The 21,247-nt window shown below is 56.4% G+C and overlaps 3 protein-coding genes across 15 annotated transcripts; 1 reads left to right on the plus strand and 2 right to left on the minus strand.

The window, feature by feature from the left end:
• Nucleotides 1–470: 470 nt before the first annotated feature.
• Nucleotides 471–11,866, minus strand: Bag6 (BCL2-associated athanogene 6). 12 transcript variants are annotated; one of them, XM_005389341.2, is made up of 26 exons: nt 11,710–11,866; nt 10,580–10,700; nt 8,796–8,913; nt 8,486–8,682; nt 8,206–8,259; nt 7,973–8,047; nt 7,147–7,382; nt 6,558–6,687; nt 5,895–6,095; nt 5,454–5,706; nt 5,183–5,260; nt 4,966–5,073; nt 4,736–4,848; nt 4,561–4,648; nt 4,067–4,359; nt 3,419–3,710; nt 3,092–3,261; nt 2,893–2,946; nt 2,658–2,760; nt 2,450–2,574; nt 2,150–2,296; nt 1,998–2,057; nt 1,749–1,892; nt 1,564–1,671; nt 942–1,088; nt 471–674 (listed from the first exon to the last, which is right to left on the minus strand). In XM_005389341.2, the coding sequence occupies exons 2-26, from the start codon at nt 10,685–10,687 to the stop codon at nt 579–581; spliced, it is 3,498 nt and encodes a 1,165-aa protein (XP_005389398.1). In that variant the 5' UTR covers nt 10,688–10,700; nt 11,710–11,866; the 3' UTR covers nt 471–578. The 12 variants fall into 12 exon arrangements, with proteins under 12 accessions (XP_005389398.1, XP_005389396.1, XP_013372295.1 ...); XM_005389339.2 differs by lacking the exon at nt 11,710–11,866 and adding an exon at nt 11,320–11,584; XM_013516841.1 differs by lacking the exon at nt 11,710–11,866 and adding an exon at nt 11,169–11,313 and having other exon boundaries at nt 5,898–6,095.
• Nucleotides 11,867–14,231: 2,365 nt separating this feature from the next.
• Nucleotides 14,232–16,404, plus strand: Apom (apolipoprotein M). Of its 2 annotated transcripts, none has more exons than XM_005389332.2 (6): nt 14,232–14,621; nt 14,986–15,140; nt 15,368–15,441; nt 15,531–15,629; nt 15,789–15,887; nt 16,031–16,263. In XM_005389332.2, the coding sequence occupies exons 1-6, from the start codon at nt 14,508–14,510 to the stop codon at nt 16,111–16,113; spliced, it is 624 nt and encodes a 207-aa protein (XP_005389389.1). In that variant the 5' UTR covers nt 14,232–14,507; the 3' UTR covers nt 16,114–16,263. The 2 variants fall into 2 exon arrangements, with proteins under 2 accessions (XP_005389389.1, XP_005389390.1); XM_005389333.2 differs by lacking the exon at nt 16,031–16,263 and adding an exon at nt 16,270–16,404 and having other exon boundaries at nt 14,238–14,621.
• A 91-nt stretch (nt 16,405–16,495) lies between these two features.
• LOC102018324 (chromosome unknown open reading frame, human C6orf47) lies at nt 16,496–18,782 on the minus strand. The gene has a single exon (XM_005389347.2). The coding sequence runs from the start codon at nt 18,013–18,015 to the stop codon at nt 17,137–17,139; it is 879 nt and encodes a 292-aa protein (XP_005389404.1). The 5' UTR covers nt 18,016–18,782; the 3' UTR covers nt 16,496–17,136.
• Between the last annotated feature and the right edge of the window lie 2,465 nt (nt 18,783–21,247).

Below are 21,247 nucleotides of genomic sequence, written 5' to 3' on the forward strand. Positions count from 1 at the left end.
TAGACCTTCACTTAGTCTCCATTGGGGTCCTGCAGCAGGGTGGTGAGGCTGTGGTCTTGCCAGTCTGTGCCAGTTCAAGAGGTGCAGGAGGGGACACGCGGTTGGTTGGTTTTGAAAACTAGCTGCAGAATCAGTAGTCGTCCTGAACATCTGAGCACTTCCCTAGGGCTTTTTGACCTGGGTGGACCAGGTCCAACACCGTCAACTTAGTTGAATTTCATAGTACGTTATACTAAAACTATACTTGGGTCTGCAGCTGCTCAGATTATATGGTGTTTTTGTATCACTTATTTAGAATAAGTTCTCTTCCATCTCAGGAATGAACTGCACAAAAATCCAGCCTCATCACGAAACAAGCTTGCACATAACATGCTGCATGTACACTCATGAGCTATCATCCAGCTCGTTTGCCAGGGAGAGGATTTCAAAATAAGTTCACAGAGAAGTAAGGGACTCAAGACTAAGACAAGTTAGAGACGAAATGAGCCAGAAAAGTCCGACTTTTATTTCTTAAATACTGTGGAGGAGGGGGAAGTGGTCCCCCCGGTGAGGAAGGGCCAGGGCCACGGAGCAGAGAGCTAGGGATCCTCAGCGAAGGCCCGGTGGGCGTTGGGGAAGCGCTGGGGGCTGTAGTTGGGGTCTTCCTGCAGCCGTTTTTGTATGTCGGACCGGAGCTAGAGAGCAAGAGAGCGAGCGGGTTGGAGGGGCACTGGTCAAGCCCTGAAAGCCCAGCAAGCATGAGACCATCCCTCGGGAGCGAGCGCTCCCCACCAGCCAAGAGACTCAGCCCAACTGGAGGCATCGCTGAGCCTTCCCAGATGCCACTGAGGGAAACCAGGACATCGAGTGGCAGCCCACTTCACCTCTGAAGGATCCGGGAAGAGGGACCCTAGCCCAACCCTCCCGCTAGACCATCCCTATTCTGCTTCCGGTGGGGGCACCTGCTGCCTGTAGCTCTCCTGAACCTCTGGTGCCTCCAGGTCCCGGCTCAGGCTCTCGGGGCTCGTCAGGGGCCGAGCTCCGGCTGCCTTAGCTGCCCGGCTCACGGCCTCTGAGAGAAGCAGCTGGGGGCCCTCACCCTGCATCGTCTGGGGGACGGGGTTGGGAGGGAAAAGAGGATCACAGTCAGATCCAGGGTCACCACCCAGCTCACCCTTTCCACAAGTCAACCCGAGTCTAGGCCAGCGGAGAGGAGAGCAACAGCCCGCGTGTGTGACGCAGAAGCCTTCCTAACCGGCTCGGGCCCAAGCAGCGCGTCTTGACGTGCTGCCCTGCTCTTCTAAACAAGAAGGGCCAGGTGGGTGGAGCCAGCAGGGATTCAGAGCTAGCTAATCCGCAGGAGGGGGCCCACCTTCCAGCAGCCCCCACGCCTGGGGTCGGGCAGCTGCTGAGGGACTAAGGACTGCTAGCAAACACAGTCAGATGAAGAGCAAGCCCGAGTCCCCGCGAGGCCCCCTCACCAATAAGGTGCTGAACTAGGAAGAGCGCCTTCCAGCTCTAGTTGACCCTAAGCACAACGGGGAAGCTGGGTAGAGAGGGCTGCCAGGGAAGAGGCAAACAAACCTTGCGTCTCTTGGCAGGCATACCACTGAGGTAGGCATCACTCAGAGGCGGCTGTGGTTTCACCTTCCGCTGGCTTTGAATGTCCTGCTGGATAATAGGGACCCATTCCTGAAGGGGAGAAGAGCAGAAAGTAATTCCCATAGCCTGCAGCCACCTCACCCGCTGCATCTCCTCGCGACACTTACCGGGGGAACCGCAGCTGCCCAAGGCTCTGTCTCGGCGGAAGCGCCATCCTGGTCATCTTGGGGGCCCCCCTCAGGAGCAGGGGGTGGCCCTCTGGACATGGCCTCCTCTGCTGTTGTTCCGGGGGCTGGGGACGCGTTCTCCCGCTGGCAGGCAGGCAGAGGGAAGATTCAGATTTCAGAATCCCCAGCTCCAGCTGCTCTTCCCGGCCCTCCTGTCCACACTCTCCGGCCCCTCAACCTCTCCTCTACCTGTGGCTCGGGGGAAGCTCGTTCTGCTCCCTGCACTTCCATTGGCTCCTCAGAAAGTGGCTGTGAAATTGGATAAAGAGGACCACACAGAAGCCCTCTCAGATCTCTCCAGCTCCCTGCAGGGCCCTCCCCTGGCCCATCATATCCATTACCTGGGGCGGGTCACCAACCCTGCGAATGTATCTGAGGATGGCGTCGGGGCCCACAGGCATGTGCTCCAGGACCACTTGCAGCCTCAGTCCCATCATCGTGGTCAGCCAGCTCACCAAGGATGGGTTCACGCCACGAGACATACGGCGCTGGGGGCAGAAAGCAGACTTGCAATACAAAACCCTCAAGCAGCTTTTGTAGTCTACCAGATCCAGGATAACAGGCAGCGGTTTGGAAAGGAACAAAATCCACGGGAGACCAAACGAGACGAGGCTGGGGACCTGGGCTTGAGCAGTGCTTACGATTCGGCCATTGATGACGGCAGCGAGCTCCATCTGCTGTCCCCCCAAGCAGTGCAGGTTCAGGGCCAGGCATTCAAACAGGCCCTGGTTACACAACTCCAGCAAGCGGGCTCCAAATCCACTGTCTGGGGACAGATGGAGGAAGACACTGGGACCCAGCAGCACCTACACCCTGCCAAGCCCATGCACCCTGCTGGCCGGCCCTGACCTGTGCAGTGCAGCACGTGGGCAGCAATGCTATTGAACTGTTCCTGGAGGAATTCTAGGTTTGTCCGGATGATGTCCACACCTGGCTGAACCTGTACCAAAGACTGAGAAACAAGACACAAAATATCTCCAAACCAGAAACTCAGAGAAGAAAGGGACAGAGGAAGATGAGACAACGGCAACTCTATGCTGCTGCCCCACTCAGGCCCAGGAGACGGATACAGAAGGGTACTCACGAAGCTCTCCCGCACATACTCCTCCAGCCCGGCAATCAGAGTGTGCGTCGCCATCTACGGGGCGACATCACAGGTTTACTTACAAGCCCCAGGCCTCAAGACACCCCCGCTACCCCAAGAAGTCCAGGACTTGGCTGGGGCCACTGCTATGCAAACAGGTGGGAGGAGCAGAGCTCTGGAGCCCCAGGCCTTCACTTACCCGGATGTTACCAGGGGTGGGCTCCTGGCCACCCAGGTAGTGCTGGTGGAAGAAGGACCGAAGCTGGGGCTGGAGCCGCTGCAGTGGCTGGAAATGCCCATGGAGCAGCATCACCACGTCCACCATGGAGAAGTTCTGGCACAGGAGAGAGAGCAGGGCCCCAAAGAACCCTGGCGAAGGGGACGGAAGTCAGCACTGGCCTTCACTACCTGGCCTGTCCACCCCCACCCCAACCAGGCCACCAGCCCCGTCCTACCGCACCAACGGCCCTGAGCCAAGGCCGGCCCGCTCTCCCCGGCTGCCTTCCCGCACCTTCCTTCTGCTTACCGAGGGCCCCGTCAGCTCCAGGCTCGAATATGTTGCTGGAGCCACTGAGGCGCTGGATGAAGGCGGCGATGCTCTCACTGCTGCCAGCGCGTGCCCCCAAGGAGCCCAGGAGGGAGCTCAGGACGCCCTGCACCACTGAGGTAAAGAACTCCGGCGGCAGGCTCTCTGGACCCAGGCCTCCGGGACTCCCCGTGCCTCCGGAAGGGGACCCTGGGGGTGGGGCGCTCTGCTGCTCCGGGGCAGGGGGCGGCGGCGGAGGGGGCGGAGGAGGCGGAGGGGCCGTCTGTGTTGCCTGCCAGAAATACCAAGAACAAACAGAAGGTAAGAACAGGGATGAGGACGCACAGGTGCGCGGCAGGACACAAGGCGAGGCGAGGGGCCGGGACACGGCACAAGCTGCACTCTGGTCCTCGCTCCCCACGGTGGGACACACTCAGCGTCAGTCAGACCGAGCCGCGCGGGGCGGTCAGAGCACAGTGCCCCCATCCTCACTCCCTTACAGCCCTGTTTTCCTCATCTCCAAAACAGAGCGTTTGCAAGCCACGGCTTCCCTTCCCGACAACGTCCGCTGTGGGTACGGACACAGTACCCCTGCTTGGCTGAGCTGGGGGCAGGAACGGTGAGGTGACAGGCAAGTTGGCCACTGACCTGCAGAAAATCAGTCATGCCCTGAAGAAAGGCCGGGACTCCAGGCATCGCCACGGTAATGGTGGGGGAAGCCACGCCAGGCCCGCCGGGCCCGCCAGCCCCGGAGCCTGCAGGCCCCAGCAAGTTCCCCAGGAGCTGAGAGAACTGGAGATCGGTGGTGGAGGGCTGAGGGGGTGGAGGCTGGGCAGGCCCCCCAGGAGCGGGGCCGGCTGTGGTGGCCGTGTTGGTGGTGCCTGCACTGGCCGAAGCAGTGGCAGGTGCTGGGGGTGGAGCCATTCCTGGGGTCCCCTGAGCTATTAGGAACCAAAAAGAGGAAAAGGAAATTTTGAGGAAACCTAGATGCTATAGCAGCCCCATTCTGATCTTTCTGGCAAAAAAGCAAACCACTAGGAGAAATGGAAAGAACCAGAAAGGACCATCGAGCAGACTAGAAGCGGGTGTCGGACCCAAAACACATGCAAGTTTCTCAGGTTGGAGCAGGGACAAGGACTCACCAACAAGGACCGGCTGCATAAGAAGCTGCCCTACAAGGCCGCTCACCATCTGGGCCAGCGAGGCGTTAGAGCCCAGCCCGGCGCCCTGCTGCGGGGAGAGAGGGGGCTTTCAGTCCCGCCCCTCCCCGAGATGTCTCCCAGGACCTTTCCCCCAGGACGCCCCCACTCTTCTCACCAGAGCCCCCGAGACCGCGGGCCCCCCAGGATGGGAAGGTCGAGCCTGAGGCGGGGTTGGCCGGGCAATCACCACCCGTGTTGGAGCTGTTGGGAAGCCTGGCACCTGCTGTCCTGTGTTGGCAGAGAGAGACCGGAAAGAGCTGAGGGCCGGGCCCCTGCCCGCCAGCCAGCCATACCCGCCACCATGGACTATGCCCCACCTCCCCGCTTCCCCTTCCGGGTCATTACCTGCGGCCGCGGAGGCAACAGCTGCCACCATGGCCTGATGAGTGATCTGGTGGGCGACGGCGTGCATGAACTCAGGGGGCAGGGAGGGCAGCTGGATGAGGGTGGAGCCTGGGGGGCGGGTCTGATGTAGCCTTGAACCTGGACCCCTTCACCCCACCCCTTCAGCCCTACCCCTTCTCTACCAGAGCTCAGCCTGCTCTGACGCCCTTACTCTTACCCAGGGTCTGGCCATGACCAGGGGGTCCTAGGGGGCCAGTGGGAGCACTCGGGACACCACCAGGCTGTGTGGCAGAATCTGGGCAGGGAGACAGAGATGGTGACCCTGAGACCGTGGGGCCGAGGCCTAACTGAGGTCCGCCGTCCTGCAGGCCCCACGCCATCTGACAAGAGGAAGCGCTCACACCATGTGCAAGGACAAAGCAGCCCCTGCCCAACCCCCTCCCTCACACCGCAGCGCCGAGCCCACCCCACTCTCCTCAGCCCCTCACCTTGAATGTTCATGTGCATCATGACCACGGGCTCCACGCTCTGGTGGGAAATCCGGATGACCCTCGGGTGGCCGGTGGCTGGTGGGGGAGCCGGCCCTGGGGGAGCGCCCCCCTCAGATGACGACTCAACCGTGGCAGAAGACGGAGCCAGGGATGAGGCCTGGCCAGGCCCAGGGGGAGATGCCTCTGAACTGGGAGTTGGGGGGGGCCGAGTCCCATTTCCTGTCATGGTCACGGTAGTCCCCACATTGATCTGGAAGACAAAGGCCAGGCAGCAGTGAGAAATCACAAGAGCCTACCACAGAGCACCCCACAACTCACTTCTGAGGTCTTCCCCATCCCTCATGGCCTCCTGTCTCAAAGCCTTGTCCTTCTGGAACCTCCTTCAAGCCTAACAGTCGCTCACGCCCACCTTCCCCGTCTTCCCGGGTAGCCCGCGACCACCTGAATAGGAATGGCTGCCTGCTGGAGCACCATGGGGGTGGTGTAGTGAGACATGGGCCGGACCACATGCAGGTGGCGCGGGGGAGCGCAGGCTAGGTTGCAGCGCAGGTCTGACAGCGCCACGAAGGTGTTGCCCAGCAGCCGCAGGCTCTCTCCCACCAAGTTGATCAACCTCTGGTCCTCCTCACGGCCTTCATGCTGTGCACCAGGGATCAGAGAGGGAAGTATTCAGGAGATGTGCACCTTACCGACCTCAGCAGCAGTGCCTCCCAAGGACTTGCCTCGTGCCTAAGGCTTCTGCACAGACCAAAGCTGGGCGAATGAATCTATGTCACACAGGAGAATCACATCCTCCTCGGCAGCGCGTGCTTCAGCAACGCACGCACCAACATTTCCTCCTGAAGCGGACTTCACGAGGAACCACTAAGTCATCGTCTAGCACTGTCCCTCCTACATAACTCCTCAGGGGTGCAAGGGCTACAAGGACGCTGGGCCCTGCACGATTATCTTGCCTGGGAGGGAGGAAAGATCCCTTAACTGGTCTAGAGGAATTTTGTTGCAACGTGGTCGAGGGAGGCTCAAAGGGTTATCTAACCCTGCTTTGTTTCGGGGAGTACTGAGGAGGGTCAGGCAGGGCAGGGGAGACCATCCAGGGCTCACGTTGTTGTTGTAGTCTGTGGTGGCGGCAGCGCCCAGGACCTCATAGTAGCGCTGCAGGAAGGGCTGGAGGCGGCTCTCCAGCCGGTGCAGTTCCTGCAGCACCTCGACATATTCCGCAGGGGACGGATGGCTGTGGACAAGCCGAGGACACTGAGCCAGGGCTGTCCTGAGCGCCCCCCTCGCAGTTCACAGGGGCCGCATCTGCCCTCCCCCAGCCCCGGCCCAATCTCTTCCTGGACTAGCAGTTTCTGTCCTTCACTCCCGCCTATGGGAAGACTGCGAAAAGAAGATGAACTAGTCCTCCTCTCCTTGCCACGAGCCCACACCACCAATGAATGGCAAGACACTAACTGGAAAAAAAAAGAACGGGCCAGTGTGAACTCTGAGCAGGCTCAGGAGGAATCAGGGCAGCAGGGAGAGAAGAGCATCCACTCAGCGGCCAGCGCAAGCTCACTCAGCTAGAGAGCCCTCTGCACACACGCGCGCCCTGCAAGGGCCGAGCTACGCCTCTGCTCCCACGGCAACTGTCCTGGTCCTCAGACCACACTCAGCAAAACCCAGGCCCCCACAGGTTCCCGCCGTGGCTCACTTGGGCGCGTTTGTCTCCGGAGCAGGCGCTGGCCCTGCTGGGGCTGGCCCAGAGGGAGCGAGCTCTGGACTCTGGGCTGCAGCGCGCTCCTCCGCGTCAGCCTCCATGGGCTCCCGAGGCGGTGCTTCACTTCCGGCTGCTTCTGAGGGTTGCGAGCTCAAGGCTACTGGCTCTGGGGCCACAGTTGGCGTCTGAGGGGGTGGCTGACTGGGCTGTGCTTGCGGCGCCCCTCGACACTGAAGGTAGGGAGAGCCAAGACACCAAACACAGAGTGAGAGTGCTGTGAGGGATTACTCAGGCCAAAGGCACACGAGCAGGGACAGTGCCCCGACTAGGCTCCCCGAGGAAGGCCTACACGCCTATCGCCGACTCCCTAGCCATCAGTATATGACTGGCTCAAGTTAGCCGCACAAGAAATGGCCATAGTATCTGTGAAGAAATTAATAAAAAAAAGTAGGGACTGGGACTTCCTAACCTCCACAGAGAGGAAAAACCACAAGATTTCCATAAGAACACAAGCTAATGAAGTTAGGGCAGCCCAATACCAAAAATGACAGTCACAAAATTAACACTGTGGGGTGCTTTGTTCACTGAAGAGATACCATGGAGTTATCTGACAAGTCCGAAACAAACTCCCCAGATAGCAGGAATCAAGAGGACTGGCAGCGACAAGAGAGCTCACAAAGATACTTTTTCTGCCTAAAAGAACAATTGCAGCTAAGAGACCAGACCAGGAAGGCAGGACTTGTGGACGTGGCCCGACGTGCCCTCATCCCCAGGCTGCGCGCAGAGGGCGAAGAGGTGCTCGCTGTACCTGCCCACTCACCTCCATGCGGGACAGTAAGGTCTGTATATCCCTGATCATGTGCTGGGCCATCACCAGCCGAACCCGAGGCTCACTCTGCAATAAGACAGGGCAATCAGGGCAGCTGTGAGACCGAGCCATGAGCTCCACCCCTGCTAACCCAGGTCCCAGGCATCTCCTCAGCCAGATCCACCCCGCCTCGTAGCCTCCTTCTCCCAGATCCCCTTCCCTGACCCTCCCAGGCCCCGCAATACCTGAATGGGGGCCTGTTCCATGTTGATGTGAACGTCCACAGCAGAGCCGTCACTCTGGGGAAAGGGTAGGGAAGTTGCTCTGGGAGAAGTCAAAGACTAAGGCCTGCACACCTCCAACTCACTCTCCGGAGTACTAGCCCCATTCCTCAACACGTCAGGATAGACCAGAGGGCCCTCCAAGCCCAAGCTAAAAGCCTGGACACCTAACTCCTAAACACCCTGCTGCCACAGCTAAAACTACCCTTCCCCACAAACCCTCCTGAGTGGAACACGAGCTTACAGGAAGATTGAAGGTTCCAACCATGACATAGCTGTTGGCATTCCGGTCATGAACAGAGGCCCCTGGCCCCCGAGTACCAGGCAGGGGTCCCCCACCATGGGTGGCTGAGGTAGATCCTGTCCCAGAAGATGCTCCAGAAGGGAGCTGAGTCTGAGGAGGAGCCCGTTCCACAAGGTGGATAACCTTTCCCCCAACATCTGCAGAAAAAGAGATATACACCAAAGCATTAAGTGAGCAAGTAAACTCATGCCTTAGCTCCCCTCTCTGGACGGCACCCTCAAGCCCTGAACTGCCACCCCCAACCCCTTACTGTATTCCTGGAGCTTCTTATCATCCTGCAGAACTCGCCCCTGGTAGATGAGCCGTTGTTTCTCAGAGGGAATGCTGACAGAGGCAGCAATGTGCTCCTTAAACTCCTTTACATTCATCTGCAAGAAGAGTCATACACAGAAATCAGGGAACGAAGGGAAAGGGGAGAACTAAAGACAAGTAACTCACTTGAGGTGAACATTACAGTGGCCAAACCATCATGGTGGCATACACCTATAATCCCACCACTTGGGAGGCTGAGGCAGGAGGACTGCTGTAAGTTCAAGGCCAGGCTGGGCTACATGAGTTCAAGGGCAGCCTGAACCCAAAAAACGAACAAACACACACACACACAAACAAAACCACGTTATGTTCATTACCAGCCTGTCTTGATTATGTGGCAATTATGGTACAAAGGCCTGAGCCAAGACAACACATGTCCAAATACAGACAATAAATAACAAAATTCAGCCTAGAGACTCAGGAGAAAATAACAAGGATGAGTAGAAAATCAGCCCGCCCGACGTGGTGGTGTGCGCCACCACCAGAGTGGTGGTTATTTCCACCACTCTGAGAAACTGAAGTAGGAAGATTGAAAGCCCAGCCTAAGCAACATAATGAGACTTTGAGTCAAAAAATAAGCCCTTGGGACGCAGCAGAGTGCCAAAGACCAGGGTTCAAAGCCCAGTACCACAACAGAAAAAACAAAAAGCCAACTGACATTCCTTCTCTCCTCCTCTGCCTGGCTCCCAAAGGAACGAGTTAGTGATAACAGCGACCCCTTCCCAAACACAAAATACTACTTTTCTTATCCCCTGTAATCTCGAAGATAAAGACAAAGTAAGAGGGACAGAGCGGGGAATCAAGGAAGGCTAAGAAGATAAGAAGGAGCAAAAGGCTAGAGATGTAACTCAGTGGCAGAGCATTTGCCTAGCAAGCACAAAGGTTCCATCCCCAACACCACAAAAAAGGGAAGAAAAAAAAATACATTTTCTCTAGACAAACGACTATTGGAAAATACCAGAGCATTTACGTATACACAGTAATCACAAAAACCTACGATTTTCCTTTTGTTTTTCCGTTTGCTTGTTTTCTGAGACAGGGTCTCCCTATGTCTCAGGCTGGCTTTGAACTTACTATGTAGCCCAGGTTGGCCTCAAACTCATGGTGATCCCCCTGCTACAGCCTCTAGAGTGCTGTGCTTAGACGTGTGTGCTACCACACCCAGCAATTTTCTTTAATATGTTTAGGAAACTAAAGATCAATCAGCTCATGATTTTTGTCTCTAAGAAATACAGAAGAAAAAACATAGATAACTATGTTTATACCATTAAACTCAAGACATAATTATTACACCACAGGTACTAATAATCCCACTCAGTAGTCCACTGGCGCTCCACTTGAATATGGGTTCCAGTTTCTAGATTTTACAAACAAAGAATACAATGTAATCAAGTTGTTTATAGAAACACTTGTTTGAGGTCCCTGTGTTGTTTCCCTTCCCAAAGGCTGGAGCCCATCCATGACGGTAGCACAGAAAATCCTACTTTCTCTGTACTTCCTTCTGCACTGAGTTCTATTAAATTGAAGAAAGGCACAGCAAAATCTGCCTCATTCAACAGTTACTGTACCTTCTCACTCAAAAAACATAGGCATACCTTCTATCTAGAACGTGAGCAAAGGAATCAATGAAAACAAAACCCAAAAACAAAAGCAGGGTCTTCCCGCAGCCTAAGGAAGGAAGAGGAAGAGCTAAGGTATCTTCCAGAAGTACTGGGGTCTCACCTGGGCCCCTACGATAAAGGTCCGAGTTTGGGAGTCCAGGGTCTTCACCAGCACCTCCAGGCTGTCAGGCTCCTCCATAGCGGCGCCGGGCCTATCACTGGGCTCCATGGCCAACAGCTCCCTAAGGAACAACGAAAGGAGGGAGGCCTGATGTAACCCTTAACAGCTTTTTATACACCCGGAAGCCTCCCTAGCCTGAATCTCCGCCCCAATACCTAAGAAGTTTCTTTTCCTCGAACACACACACTCACACCCGCCCCCATCCTCCTGCTGATTCCGGGCACAGAGAAAGAGACACACACAAAGGGCAGGGGATCGACGACACAGGAGTTGAAGGACGGCGAGGTGGGAGGGGCTCCACAGTGCCAATCACAATAAGGGAGGACCAGTTGGGCCAGGAATCGGGGAAGAACGCACGAGACCAGCGACCCGTGTCATCACCGGTCGCGACAGGGTAAGGGCCCCAGAGAGAGGCAAATCCCGGGGCTACGCGAGAGCCGGGGTCGACCGAGAAAGTGGTTTCGCGCACGCGCGCCACGCCCATCGAACCCGCTGAAATCACTACACACCCAAGACGGCGGACACTCACGCGGCGCTGGACCGGCTAGCGGGCTGCCCCCCTCTTCTGCCTTCCTTCGGCGTTCCGGCAGAGCGGCACAACCAACACGCGGCCCAGCACACATATACACACATACACACCCCACTGCCCTGCGGCTCCGCCCCCGACTGACCCACCGTACCGTCACTTCCGGTCTCCCCCAACCTGCCACCGAAAGCCACTTCCGTTTCCCCGATCGTATTTGGAGAGCTCGAGGCGGTACTTCCGGCTCCCCCCAGGCCCCCAGATTTACTTTCGTAGGGCACGATGAGGAAGTCCGCGGCCCAAAACAGTGAGTTCCTGGGGGAGGGACGGGCAGGGGCCGGCCTAGATGGGAGGGAGCCGAGCACCCTGAGGAGCCGCCGCCGCGTCGCCCGCGGGACCTTACTGCGCTTGCGTGAGTCGCAGTACGCATGCGTACACCCTAAAGCACCGCCCCATGCCCCCATTGGCTCTGCGCACTTAGCTGCGGCGCCCTGGAGTGATAGGCGCAGGTGGCTACTATAAATGCCTAAGGAAAATAAATAAGTACCGTAAGAGACTACGCCTGCCTCCAGAGAGAAGGTGGACGGCCGTGGGGGCCTGGAGCTTGCAGACTGGGGCCCGCCCTCGTTAACCTACGTTAACGGTTTGGCAGGCAGAGCCTTCCAGGAGGCACTGTCCTGGCCACCTAAAGCCCTCGAGCGCCCCCTGGCGTCGTCGCGCCCGGCCCGCGCTCCGGAAGTCACCCGGCGCGGCGGTTAGCGGAGGCTCGAGGGCTGTTTGCTGCGCGGCGCGGCCTCCTGCCAGGTGCTGGTTCGGTCGGGAAGGCGTTTGCGGACTGTGGGCTTCACGTTCGTCAACGGCGGAACGCGGCCGAGGGGCACGGCGTATTTTAGGAAAGCTAAACATGCCACTGCTTTTCAGAACTTTTGTCAAGCAACGAGGCGACTCCCAGCTGGGAGGCTGAGGCAGAAGGATCGCGAGTTCAAACCCAGGCTGGAAAACTTAGTTAAATCCTGTCTCAAAACTTAGAACACGGTTCAGCCGGGCGTGGTGGCGCACGCCTGTAATCCCAGCACTTGGGAGGCTGAGGCAGGAGGATCGTTGCGAGTTCAAGACCAGCCTGGGCTACAAAGTGAGCTCACAGCTGGCCTGAACTGCACTGTAAGACCCTGTCTCAAAAAGACCAAAAAAAAAAAAAAAAAAAAAGAACACGGTTGGGGCCGGAGCTCAGTACAGAAGCCCAGTAAGAAAAAGGGATCGGAGGAGAAAGGGCGCCTCCGAATTGGCAGCAGAAGTCTGACTGGACTGAAAGACAAGATCCTGACACTGGAGACTTGAAGAACCCACCGAGAGGACTGCGGAGGGCTGGGAGATTACATCCTTTCTGTGCGCTCCTCCGCCTTCCCCCAGCCTTCTATTTATACCCAGGTGCCAGCGGGAAGAGTTTCGGTAAACACCTGTTCAGTGAGCACTTACAGTGTTCCAGCCATTGAGCTTAAAGTGGGTGTGGTGGTGCACACCTGTAATCCCAACACTCAGGAGGCTAAGGCAGGAGGATTGCTGCAGGTTCAAGGCCAGTCTGGGCTACAAGGTGAGGCCCTGTCTGAAAACACCAATAATAATCATAATAGTAATACACTGAGCCGTCCCCCAACTGAGACTAGTATTAACATCCGTTTTATAACTGAGCACACCGGTGAACCTATGTAGCAGAACTGACAAATACAGACCTACAGCCTTTGGATGAAGCTCTTCTTTACTGCCAAAAAATTGTTGCACTTTAGTTACAAAAAATTTCAAAGGCTCGGTGTAACTTGGAGAATGCATACTTAGCATGAACAAAGCCCGGGGTTTTCCATCCCTAGCACCAGAAAAAACAAAAATATTTGAACATTGCCCCCAAAATAAAATAGTATAGTTAACCCTGATATCTTCATGACCTAGTTTGTTTTCACTAAATCAAAAGCTGATAGCAAGTCTTATCTCTCAGGGCAAATCTTTCTGTGGTAGCTGATGAGTTACAAATAATTAAGGAAACCTCACGGCAGTAACTTCACCCACTTGGTGCTGTCTCTTGACAAGTCTTCCCATCATTAAGAATTTATCATCCCCCCCAAACTCTAAAAGTGCTTCACAAACACTGCTATTAATTATGGGGAATATTTAGACTTACCACGTGTAACTCTGTACTGAGCGCATCCTCTGAGATTGACTTGTCCATTTTACAGACAAAAAAGGAAAGCACAGAGATTGGTGAATTCTGCCTGACACCACCATCTATCCTCTATTTTTTTTTTTTTTTTCTTTTCTTTGGTGCCAGAAATGGAACTCAGGACCTTGTGCTTGCCAGGCACATGCTGTACTGATGAACTGCATCCCCAGCTGTCTATCCTTTAACCTTTAAATTATGTACCCTCTTTGTTTTTTATTTTGCTTTTGTTTTTTGAGACAGGGTCTCACCATGTAGTTTAGGCTGGCCTTGCACTTACAGTGACCCTCCTGCCTCAGCTTTCCTAGTGCTGAGATTATAGATGTGCGCCACTAAGCCCAGGTGTACCCTCTTTTTGAAATAATAAACTTTGAGTAAATGAGTTCACTTGTGTGTCAGCACGCTGTACCAGGATGGTACTATTTCCCAATTACAGGAACACAAACTTCAGAAAAATCCACCACGCCTGTGCCTGGTTCATACCTGTTTTGAAACATACCAGGCCAGGGGCTGGGGATTTAGCTCAGTGGCAAAGCGCCTGCCTGGCAAGTGCAAGGTCGTGAGTTCGGTTCCCGGTACCGGAGAAAAACCAAAAAGAAAAAAAAAGAAACATACCAGACCAGGTGAGGTGGTGCACGCCTGTAATCCCAGCACTCAGGAGGCTGAGGCAGGATGATCGGCACGAGTTCAAGGCCAGCCTGGGCTACACAGTGAGACCATGTCTCAAAAAAAAAAAGGGTGTATCAGGCTGTATTGTAGTGATTTGTTTACACACCTAGTTTTCCCTCTGCTGACTTCTTCAAGGCCAGGTACCGTGTCTTGGTCACTTTTTCCCTTCGCAGGGATTGGCCATTTCCAGGCAAACAGCTGGGATCCAAAACAGTTTGAAGTGAATGAATGAGAGACCAGGGACAGGCAGCGGGTACTGAGGAGGGGATGAGTCCAGAGGGAGAGGAAGGCCCCTCCATGGCAGGTAATCAGGCCTGAGCTAGAAAACAAGGTTGAAGTTATTCATTAGCAGGTGGAAGGGTCAAGGGTCGAGGAAGGGGGCTGGAGGCAAAGCGCACTGAACAGCCAGAGAAGAGAGCAGTTAAGGCACCAGTCCCCCAGGAGAGCGCCGGCTCCGCCTGCCGAAGATGTTCCAGCGGGTCTGGGCCGCTCTGCTGTATCTCTGTGGCATCCTCCTCAACTCCGTCTATCAGTGCCCTGAGCACCCTCAGCTCACAGCTCTGGGGGTGGATGAGAAAGAGGTAGGGGCTGAGGACGGGGAGTCTGGGCGGAAGCTCGGGTGTGCAGCCCAGGCCCACCAGAAGCCAAGCTGGGAAAGGAAGAAGCGGTGAGGGTGTGGATGATGGTCAGGAGAAGAGAAAATACCCGCATATGGTTATCAATATGGGAACATGGCAAAATCGAGGTGATGGGGTGGTTATCCAGGAGGGCAGGGCATGGACGCAAGGGTACAGTCATCTCAGGAGTCCTTGTCGGGGAACCAAGCCCCATGGGTTGAAAGGAGGCGGCCAGCACCTTTCCTGCAAGTCTTGCTGCACCCCAGTGCTGCAGTTAGGTGGCTCCTGTAGCGCACCCACAGACGCTTGTCTTCTGCTTCGTCTCCAGCTCCCAGAGCGCCACCTGGGCCAGTGGTACTTCATCGCAGGGGCAGCTCCCACCAAAGAGGAGCTGGCCACCTTTGAGTCTGTGGACAACATTGTCTTTAACATGGCTTTGGGCTCCACACCGACGCGGCTGCAGCTCAGTGCCACCATGCGCCTGTGAGTGGTGAGGGGTGCAGTGAGGGCACGGGCTCCCGAGGCCCGGCCCTTGGCCAGTGTACTCCATTCTCAGTCCACCATACGCAGTAGCTCTGCCAGTTGTCTCTGCCCGTCGGCAGCTGGAAACGCGGCGTGAGCTGGGTGTGGGGAAGGACCAAGATGAACAGAGATGTGGGCTGTGTCGTTGGGGTGACACTCAGGACTTTTCCTGGCCACCACCTCTGCAGGAAAAATGGGTTCTGTGTGCCCCGGAAATGGATCTACCACTTGACGGAAGGGAGCACACACCTCAGCACCGAAGGTTGGTTCCCAGCAGCCTCGGCCTTCCCAACCCTCCCCAGCTTGACTTGGCACTTCTGTCCTCAGACTGCCCACCCGCCACCCTGACAGGCCGCCCAGACATGAAGACCGAGCTCTTCGCCAGCTCGTGCCCAGGTGGAATTATGCTGAGAGAGATGGGCCAGGGTTACCAGCGCTTCCTCCTCTACAGTGAGTAGACCCAAGGCAGGCAGGGGGGAGGGCGACGAGCACAGGGCATCTCTCTGGGCCCTGGGCGTGCTCCCAGACGCACTGGGTTCTTCTGTGAAGCCCCCCAGGGGGTGGCACTGAGAAATGGGCTTGGCCCCCCGGCTGCCCCTGACCTTCCAGATCGCTCCCCACACCCTCCGGAGAAGTGCGTGGAAGAATTCCAGTCCCTGACCTCTTGCCTGGACTCCAGAGCCTTTTTACTGATTCCCAGGAACCAAGGTAAGGGGTTAAAGTCTCCCAGGAGACTGGGACCTACCAGTTCTTGGGCAGGTGCTGGAGAGGCTCGTGATCTCTCTCAGCAGAGCGTGTGGCCAAGGCTGACGCCCTCAGAGCAGCACAGCTGACGTTTCTACCTCTCGCAGGCTATGATGGCACCAGAGGAACGTGGCTAAAAGTTGTGATGTCGCATGAGGGAACAAGGATGAGCTATGGGCTCCTCAGATAGGTTTCTGAGTGCAGCGGATACGGGGCAGAGGGTCAGGCGTGCAGGGGAAGAGGCCTCCCAGACTCCTCTGACACGGAACAGCACCGCACTCCCTCCCACCAGCCTTGCCTTGACCCTTAGACCGCCTGACCCCCTTTCCTTCCTCCGCCCCTCCAGAGGCCTGTGAGCTGTCCAGTGGCTGACCTGGGACTGCGGCTGTACCCAGACGGATATGGTGGGGGCTGTGTTTCGGCCAGGGGGAGACCTGAAGAGCCCTTTCACAGATAATAAAGGCCATTTTCCTCCCCTCGCCCCACTCCCCCGTTTCATTTCAACCCTGCCTGGCCCCTCCACCACCTGGCCCTGCCAGACGACGTCAGGAAGGACACTGCTGGCACACCTCTCACATGGTAGTGGTGTATTTAGGGTTTAGTGTGACACGGGTATTTATTGCTGAGTGAGCAAACCCCTGGCCTCCAGTGGGGACGCCAAGCTCTGAGCCCCTCTGCCCATCGGCAGGGCTGCCGGCCCTTCTAAGCTGCCCACACCGTCCCACTCCCTGCGGCCCCAGTGAGCACCAGATCTTCCCTGAAGGCATCTTGTCCTGTGGACCCAGAGCAGACCCCACTTCTAGGGCAGCTCCCTCCTCCCTAGGTGGCTCTATTTCCGGGCTCCCAGTGGCCCTCACCGTAGAGCTCTCCCCTGCCTCCCCGGTCTCCTTCACCCTTGCAGAGCTCGGGAAGGTAGAAGGGCCCTCTGGTGTCTCCACCATCACACTTTGTGTGTGTGTGGCTTTTTAAAAAGAGGTGAGGGAAAGAACTAGAAGTGGGAGAAATGTAAAAGCAAAGAGTAACAACAGCTGGTGAACCCAGGGCAATGCCCCGCCATCCACAGACACGGACGCCCTGATGGCTCTGCTCTCTCCTGGGTAGGAGGGGGCCCTGCGCACTCCCACTTGGGGGTTTCTTCCCTGTCCCTGAGGTCCCTGTGCTTGTGGCTCTCCACTCCTAAAGGCCACACTAGCTTCCCGCTGTCCCCACCCCGCTACGGTCCCAGCCCCTTCCCCGGGTCTCCCCTCTGCTCCTCGCCCTCCCTGCCCAGCCCCTCGCCTTCCCAGTCAGTGGCAGCTTCCTCCGCACTGGGCTCCCGGAGGCTGACAGCCAGCACCAGGGCCTGCAGGAGGCCAAAGAGGCAGGCAAAGTGCAGTGGGTGGGCGGTCAGGAGGCTCAGCACGGCGTGGAGCCCATGCAGGGCAGCCAGGAAGGACAGCAGCCCGTGCAGCCAGAGGCCCAGAGGCCCCCGGAGCCCTAGAGCATCTAAGGCTGCACGCAGCGGCCGGGAGCACACAGCCAGCAGGGCTGAGGCCAGCAGCTCCAGCAGGTGCAGGGTCAGGTTGGTGGAAATCTGCAGTCGCTCCTCAGGGTCCCCTGGGGGAGCCCCTGGTTCCCCTCGCAGCCAGACCAGCAGCTTCTGGCGCCGGCCAGGTTTCTCCACTGGGGCCTCAGGCCCTGGGGCACCCAGCCCCCCTTCAGGGGATGCCCTGGGTTTTCTGGTGCCACCTGTGTCCACAGGGTCCCACCCCACTGCTGGAATGGCTCCTCTGGCTTCCAGTCTCCCGGACTCTTGGGTGCCACCCGCAGTCTGGTCCCACTTGAGGGAATCCGTTCTTCTGCTCCCCAAGTGCTCAACTTGGGTCTCCCTGATTGGTTCTGGAGCAGCCCTGGAGCTCCTCAGTGTCCCCAAGTCCTTGGTCTTGGGAGCTCCCTCATCTCCCATGGTTTCCGGTGCACTGTCCCAGTCACTCCCCGAATTCTCAGGGGAGCTATCCACCCGCCTCGGTTCTGGGGCAGGCGGGTCAGGCCGCGCCGGTTTCCGGCGGCCCCACGGGCGCGGGAGCCAGCCACCGAGCCGTCGCAGGAACATGGCTGGGATGTGCAGAGAGCTCCCCCGGTCCCACGGCCGCTGCCCGGCCCTTCGCTGGGCCGCTTCGGAAGGCAGAATCTGCTCGGGTTCAGAACAGGTATCTGGTGGTGATTTCTCCTACTCCGAATTCACAAGGGGCTCCCCGACTCCCTGAACGGTCATGCAGTGGCCGGTGTGGCTTGGCTCCTTTTCAGTTCGGGGTAAGGAAGGGAGGCACAGCCAAATTCATTCGCCACCACCCACAGACTTCAAGTCTCAGGGCCTCGCCAGGCCGGGGTCACCCCCACAGTATCCGCTGTGCTTCCGACTTCCTTCCCGGCAGGCAGCACCCCAAGTTTCACTCACCAACGCCACACCCCAAGGTGCCCCAGAAACTGGGGAGGTGCTCCATCAAAGAGGACGAAGGGTGGCCGGGGTGCTTCGGTCCTCCCGCTTCCGAGGAGTCTTAAGCTGCTGCCCCGAGGCAGCTCAGGGAACAGGAAGTCTCTGGGGAGACGGATGCAGGTGTCCAGCAACCTCCAGCCTGTAGCGTCAGCCTCTCGATTTAGGGGCGACGATTCCCACAGAGTGCCACCCCCCGCCTCGCCCACGAGGGCGCAGCAGAGGAGCAGAGGCCGCAAGGTCAGGAGCGAGACGTCCTTGGAGATCCCGGTCTCCAGCCGCAGCGCGCGCCCTGGCGTCCCCACGCTCTGCCGCTCTGCTGGGCCGCCCCGGGCCCTGCGCTGCGGCCCGGCCTCCCCGAGCAGCCCGGAGCCGCGGAGCCCGGAAGCAGCTGCGCCGGCGAAGGGGGCGGGGCCTGCGGCTGGGGCGGGGCCTGGTCCTGGGGGCGGAGACTGCGGAGCGCTCACCCCAGCCCCGCTCCTGCCAGCGGAGCGCACGCTGCGGCCACGTCTGGACAGGGTGGCCCTTGTCTGCCCCGTCCCCGAGACCCCTCCGCTCCTCTAAACCCGCCTTCGCTTGTCCAGGGGTCCCTCTGCACATCCCCCACCACTGCTCGCCCGCGACGCCAAGAAAGGCTTGGTAGAAAGGAAGATGAAGCCAGGAGCCTGGGGCCCCGCAGCCCTGAGCCCTGCTTTACCCTCCCGTCAGGGATTCGTGGGCTCCTCGTCTGCCCAGCACCCTGATGAGCGCGGCCAGGAGCGCGCGAGGGGTGGCCACGTGCGGGCGGGCAGGGTGTTCCCCTCCCTGCAGGCGCCTGGTAGTGAACAGAAGAACTTGGAGTTAGCCGAGGGTCATTGCGAGTTCCAGGCCAATCTGAACTACACAGTGGGACCCTATCTCAAAAAGAAAAGAAAGCTTGGACCTGAAGTGTATGAGTTCTGGTCCCAGCTCAAGCAGTTCCTAGGATGGTTAACTTTAGGCCTCCTCTGGCTGGGGGTTGCGGGTGGGGCTCTTTTTTTTTTTTTTTTTTTTAGTATCTGGAGTTGAACTCAGGACCCTGTACTTGCCAAGCAAGGCACTGTGCCCGCTGAGCTATATCCCTGGCCCTGGGGGCTTTTCTTGACTAACCCTATCACCATACATTAAAATACTTTTTTGTTTTTATTGTTTTCAACTTTTTTTGGGGGGGGGGTCTTTTTCTTTTCGTTTTTTTCTCCGGTACCGGGAACCGAACTCACGACCTTGCGCTTGCCAGGCAGGCGCTTTTGCCGCTGAGCTAAATCCCCAGCCCCTGCGGTGGTGTCTTTTTGAGACAGGGTCTCGCTATGCAGTTCAGGCTGGCCTTGAGCTCACTCTGTAGCCCATGCTGGCCTCCCGTGCGTTTTCAACTTTTTTATTGATACTTTTTTTTGAGACAGGGTCTCACTATGTTAGTGCAGTCTAGCCTTGAACTCACTATGTAGCTCTGGCTGGCCTCCTGGTGCTCCTCCTGAGTGCTAGGGTTACAGGCATGTGCCATCATGCCCAGCTTGATTTCTTGAGAATAGCCATTCCTGCTGGAGTGAGATGGAATCTCAGCATTGTTTTAATTTGCATCTCTTGATGCCCAATGCTGTTAAAAATTTTGTCACGTATTTGCCGTTTCTGCTTCATCTAAGAAGTGTGTATTCATCTCAGATGCCCATTTTTTGACTGGGTCTTTGAATTTGGAAGGGTCTGATTTTTTGTTTTGTTTTGTTTTGCTTTTTCTTTTTGAGACAGGGTTTCTCTCTGCAGTTCAGGCTGGCCTTAAGCTCACTTTGTAGCTCAGGCTGGTCTCGAACTCAAAACGATCCTCCTGCCTCAACCTCCTGAGTGCTGGGATTACAGGCATGCACCACCACGCCAGGATAGATCCATGAGCCTTTTGGTGGAGTTTTTGGGGTCTTCCATGTAGAGTATCATGTCATCTGCAAATAGTGATAATTTCACTTCTTCCTTTCCTATCCTTATTCCTTTTATTTCTCTCTCTTGTCTGATTGCTCTAGCCAGTATTTCCAGAACTATATTGAATATGAGTGGTGACAGTGGACATGCTTGTCGTGTTCCTGATTTTAAAGTGAAAGCTTTCAATTTTTGACTATTTAGTATGATGTTAGCTGTTGGTTTATCATAGATGGCTTTGATCAGCTTGAGGTAAAGGCCATCTATTCCTATTTTCTGTAGGGTTTTCATCATGAATGAGTGTTGGACTTTATCGAAGGCTTTTTCTGCATCGATGGAGATGATCATGTGATTTTTGTCCTTGGCTCTATTGACATGGTATATTACAATAATGGATTTGCATATATTGAACCATCCCTGCATTCCTGGTATGAATCCCACTTGGTCTCGGTGTATAGTCTTCTTGATGACTTGTTGTATTCTGTTTGCTCGTATTTTATTGAGAATTTTTGCATCTATATTCATTAGGGACATTGGCCTATAGTTCTCTTGTTTGATTGGATGTTTCTCTGGTTTTGGTATCAGGATAATACTTGCCTCCAGGAATGAGTTGGGGAGAATTCCTTCCCTTTCAATTGCATTAAAGATTCTGAGAATGGGGCTGGGGATTTAGCTCAGCGGCACAGCACCTGCCTGGCAAGCGCATGGTTGTGAGTTTGGTTCCCAGTACCGGAAACCACTAGCCCTGATAAAAAAGAGTTTGAGAAGAATTGGTGTTAAATCTTCCCTAAATTGCTTGTAAAATTCAGCTGTGAATCCATCAAGACCCAGGCTTTTCTTCATTGGCAAGTTTTTAATTACATTCTCAATTTCACTGACTGATATTGAGTTATTCAGAATTTTTATATCTTCTTCATTCAGCTTTGGT

Source organism: Chinchilla lanigera, unplaced genomic scaffold (assembly GCF_000276665.1).
Source record: "Chinchilla lanigera isolate Chin_1 unplaced genomic scaffold, ChiLan1.0 scaffold00036, whole genome shotgun sequence".
In the NCBI taxonomy this organism is placed as follows: Eukaryota; Metazoa; Chordata; class Mammalia; order Rodentia; family Chinchillidae; genus Chinchilla; species Chinchilla lanigera.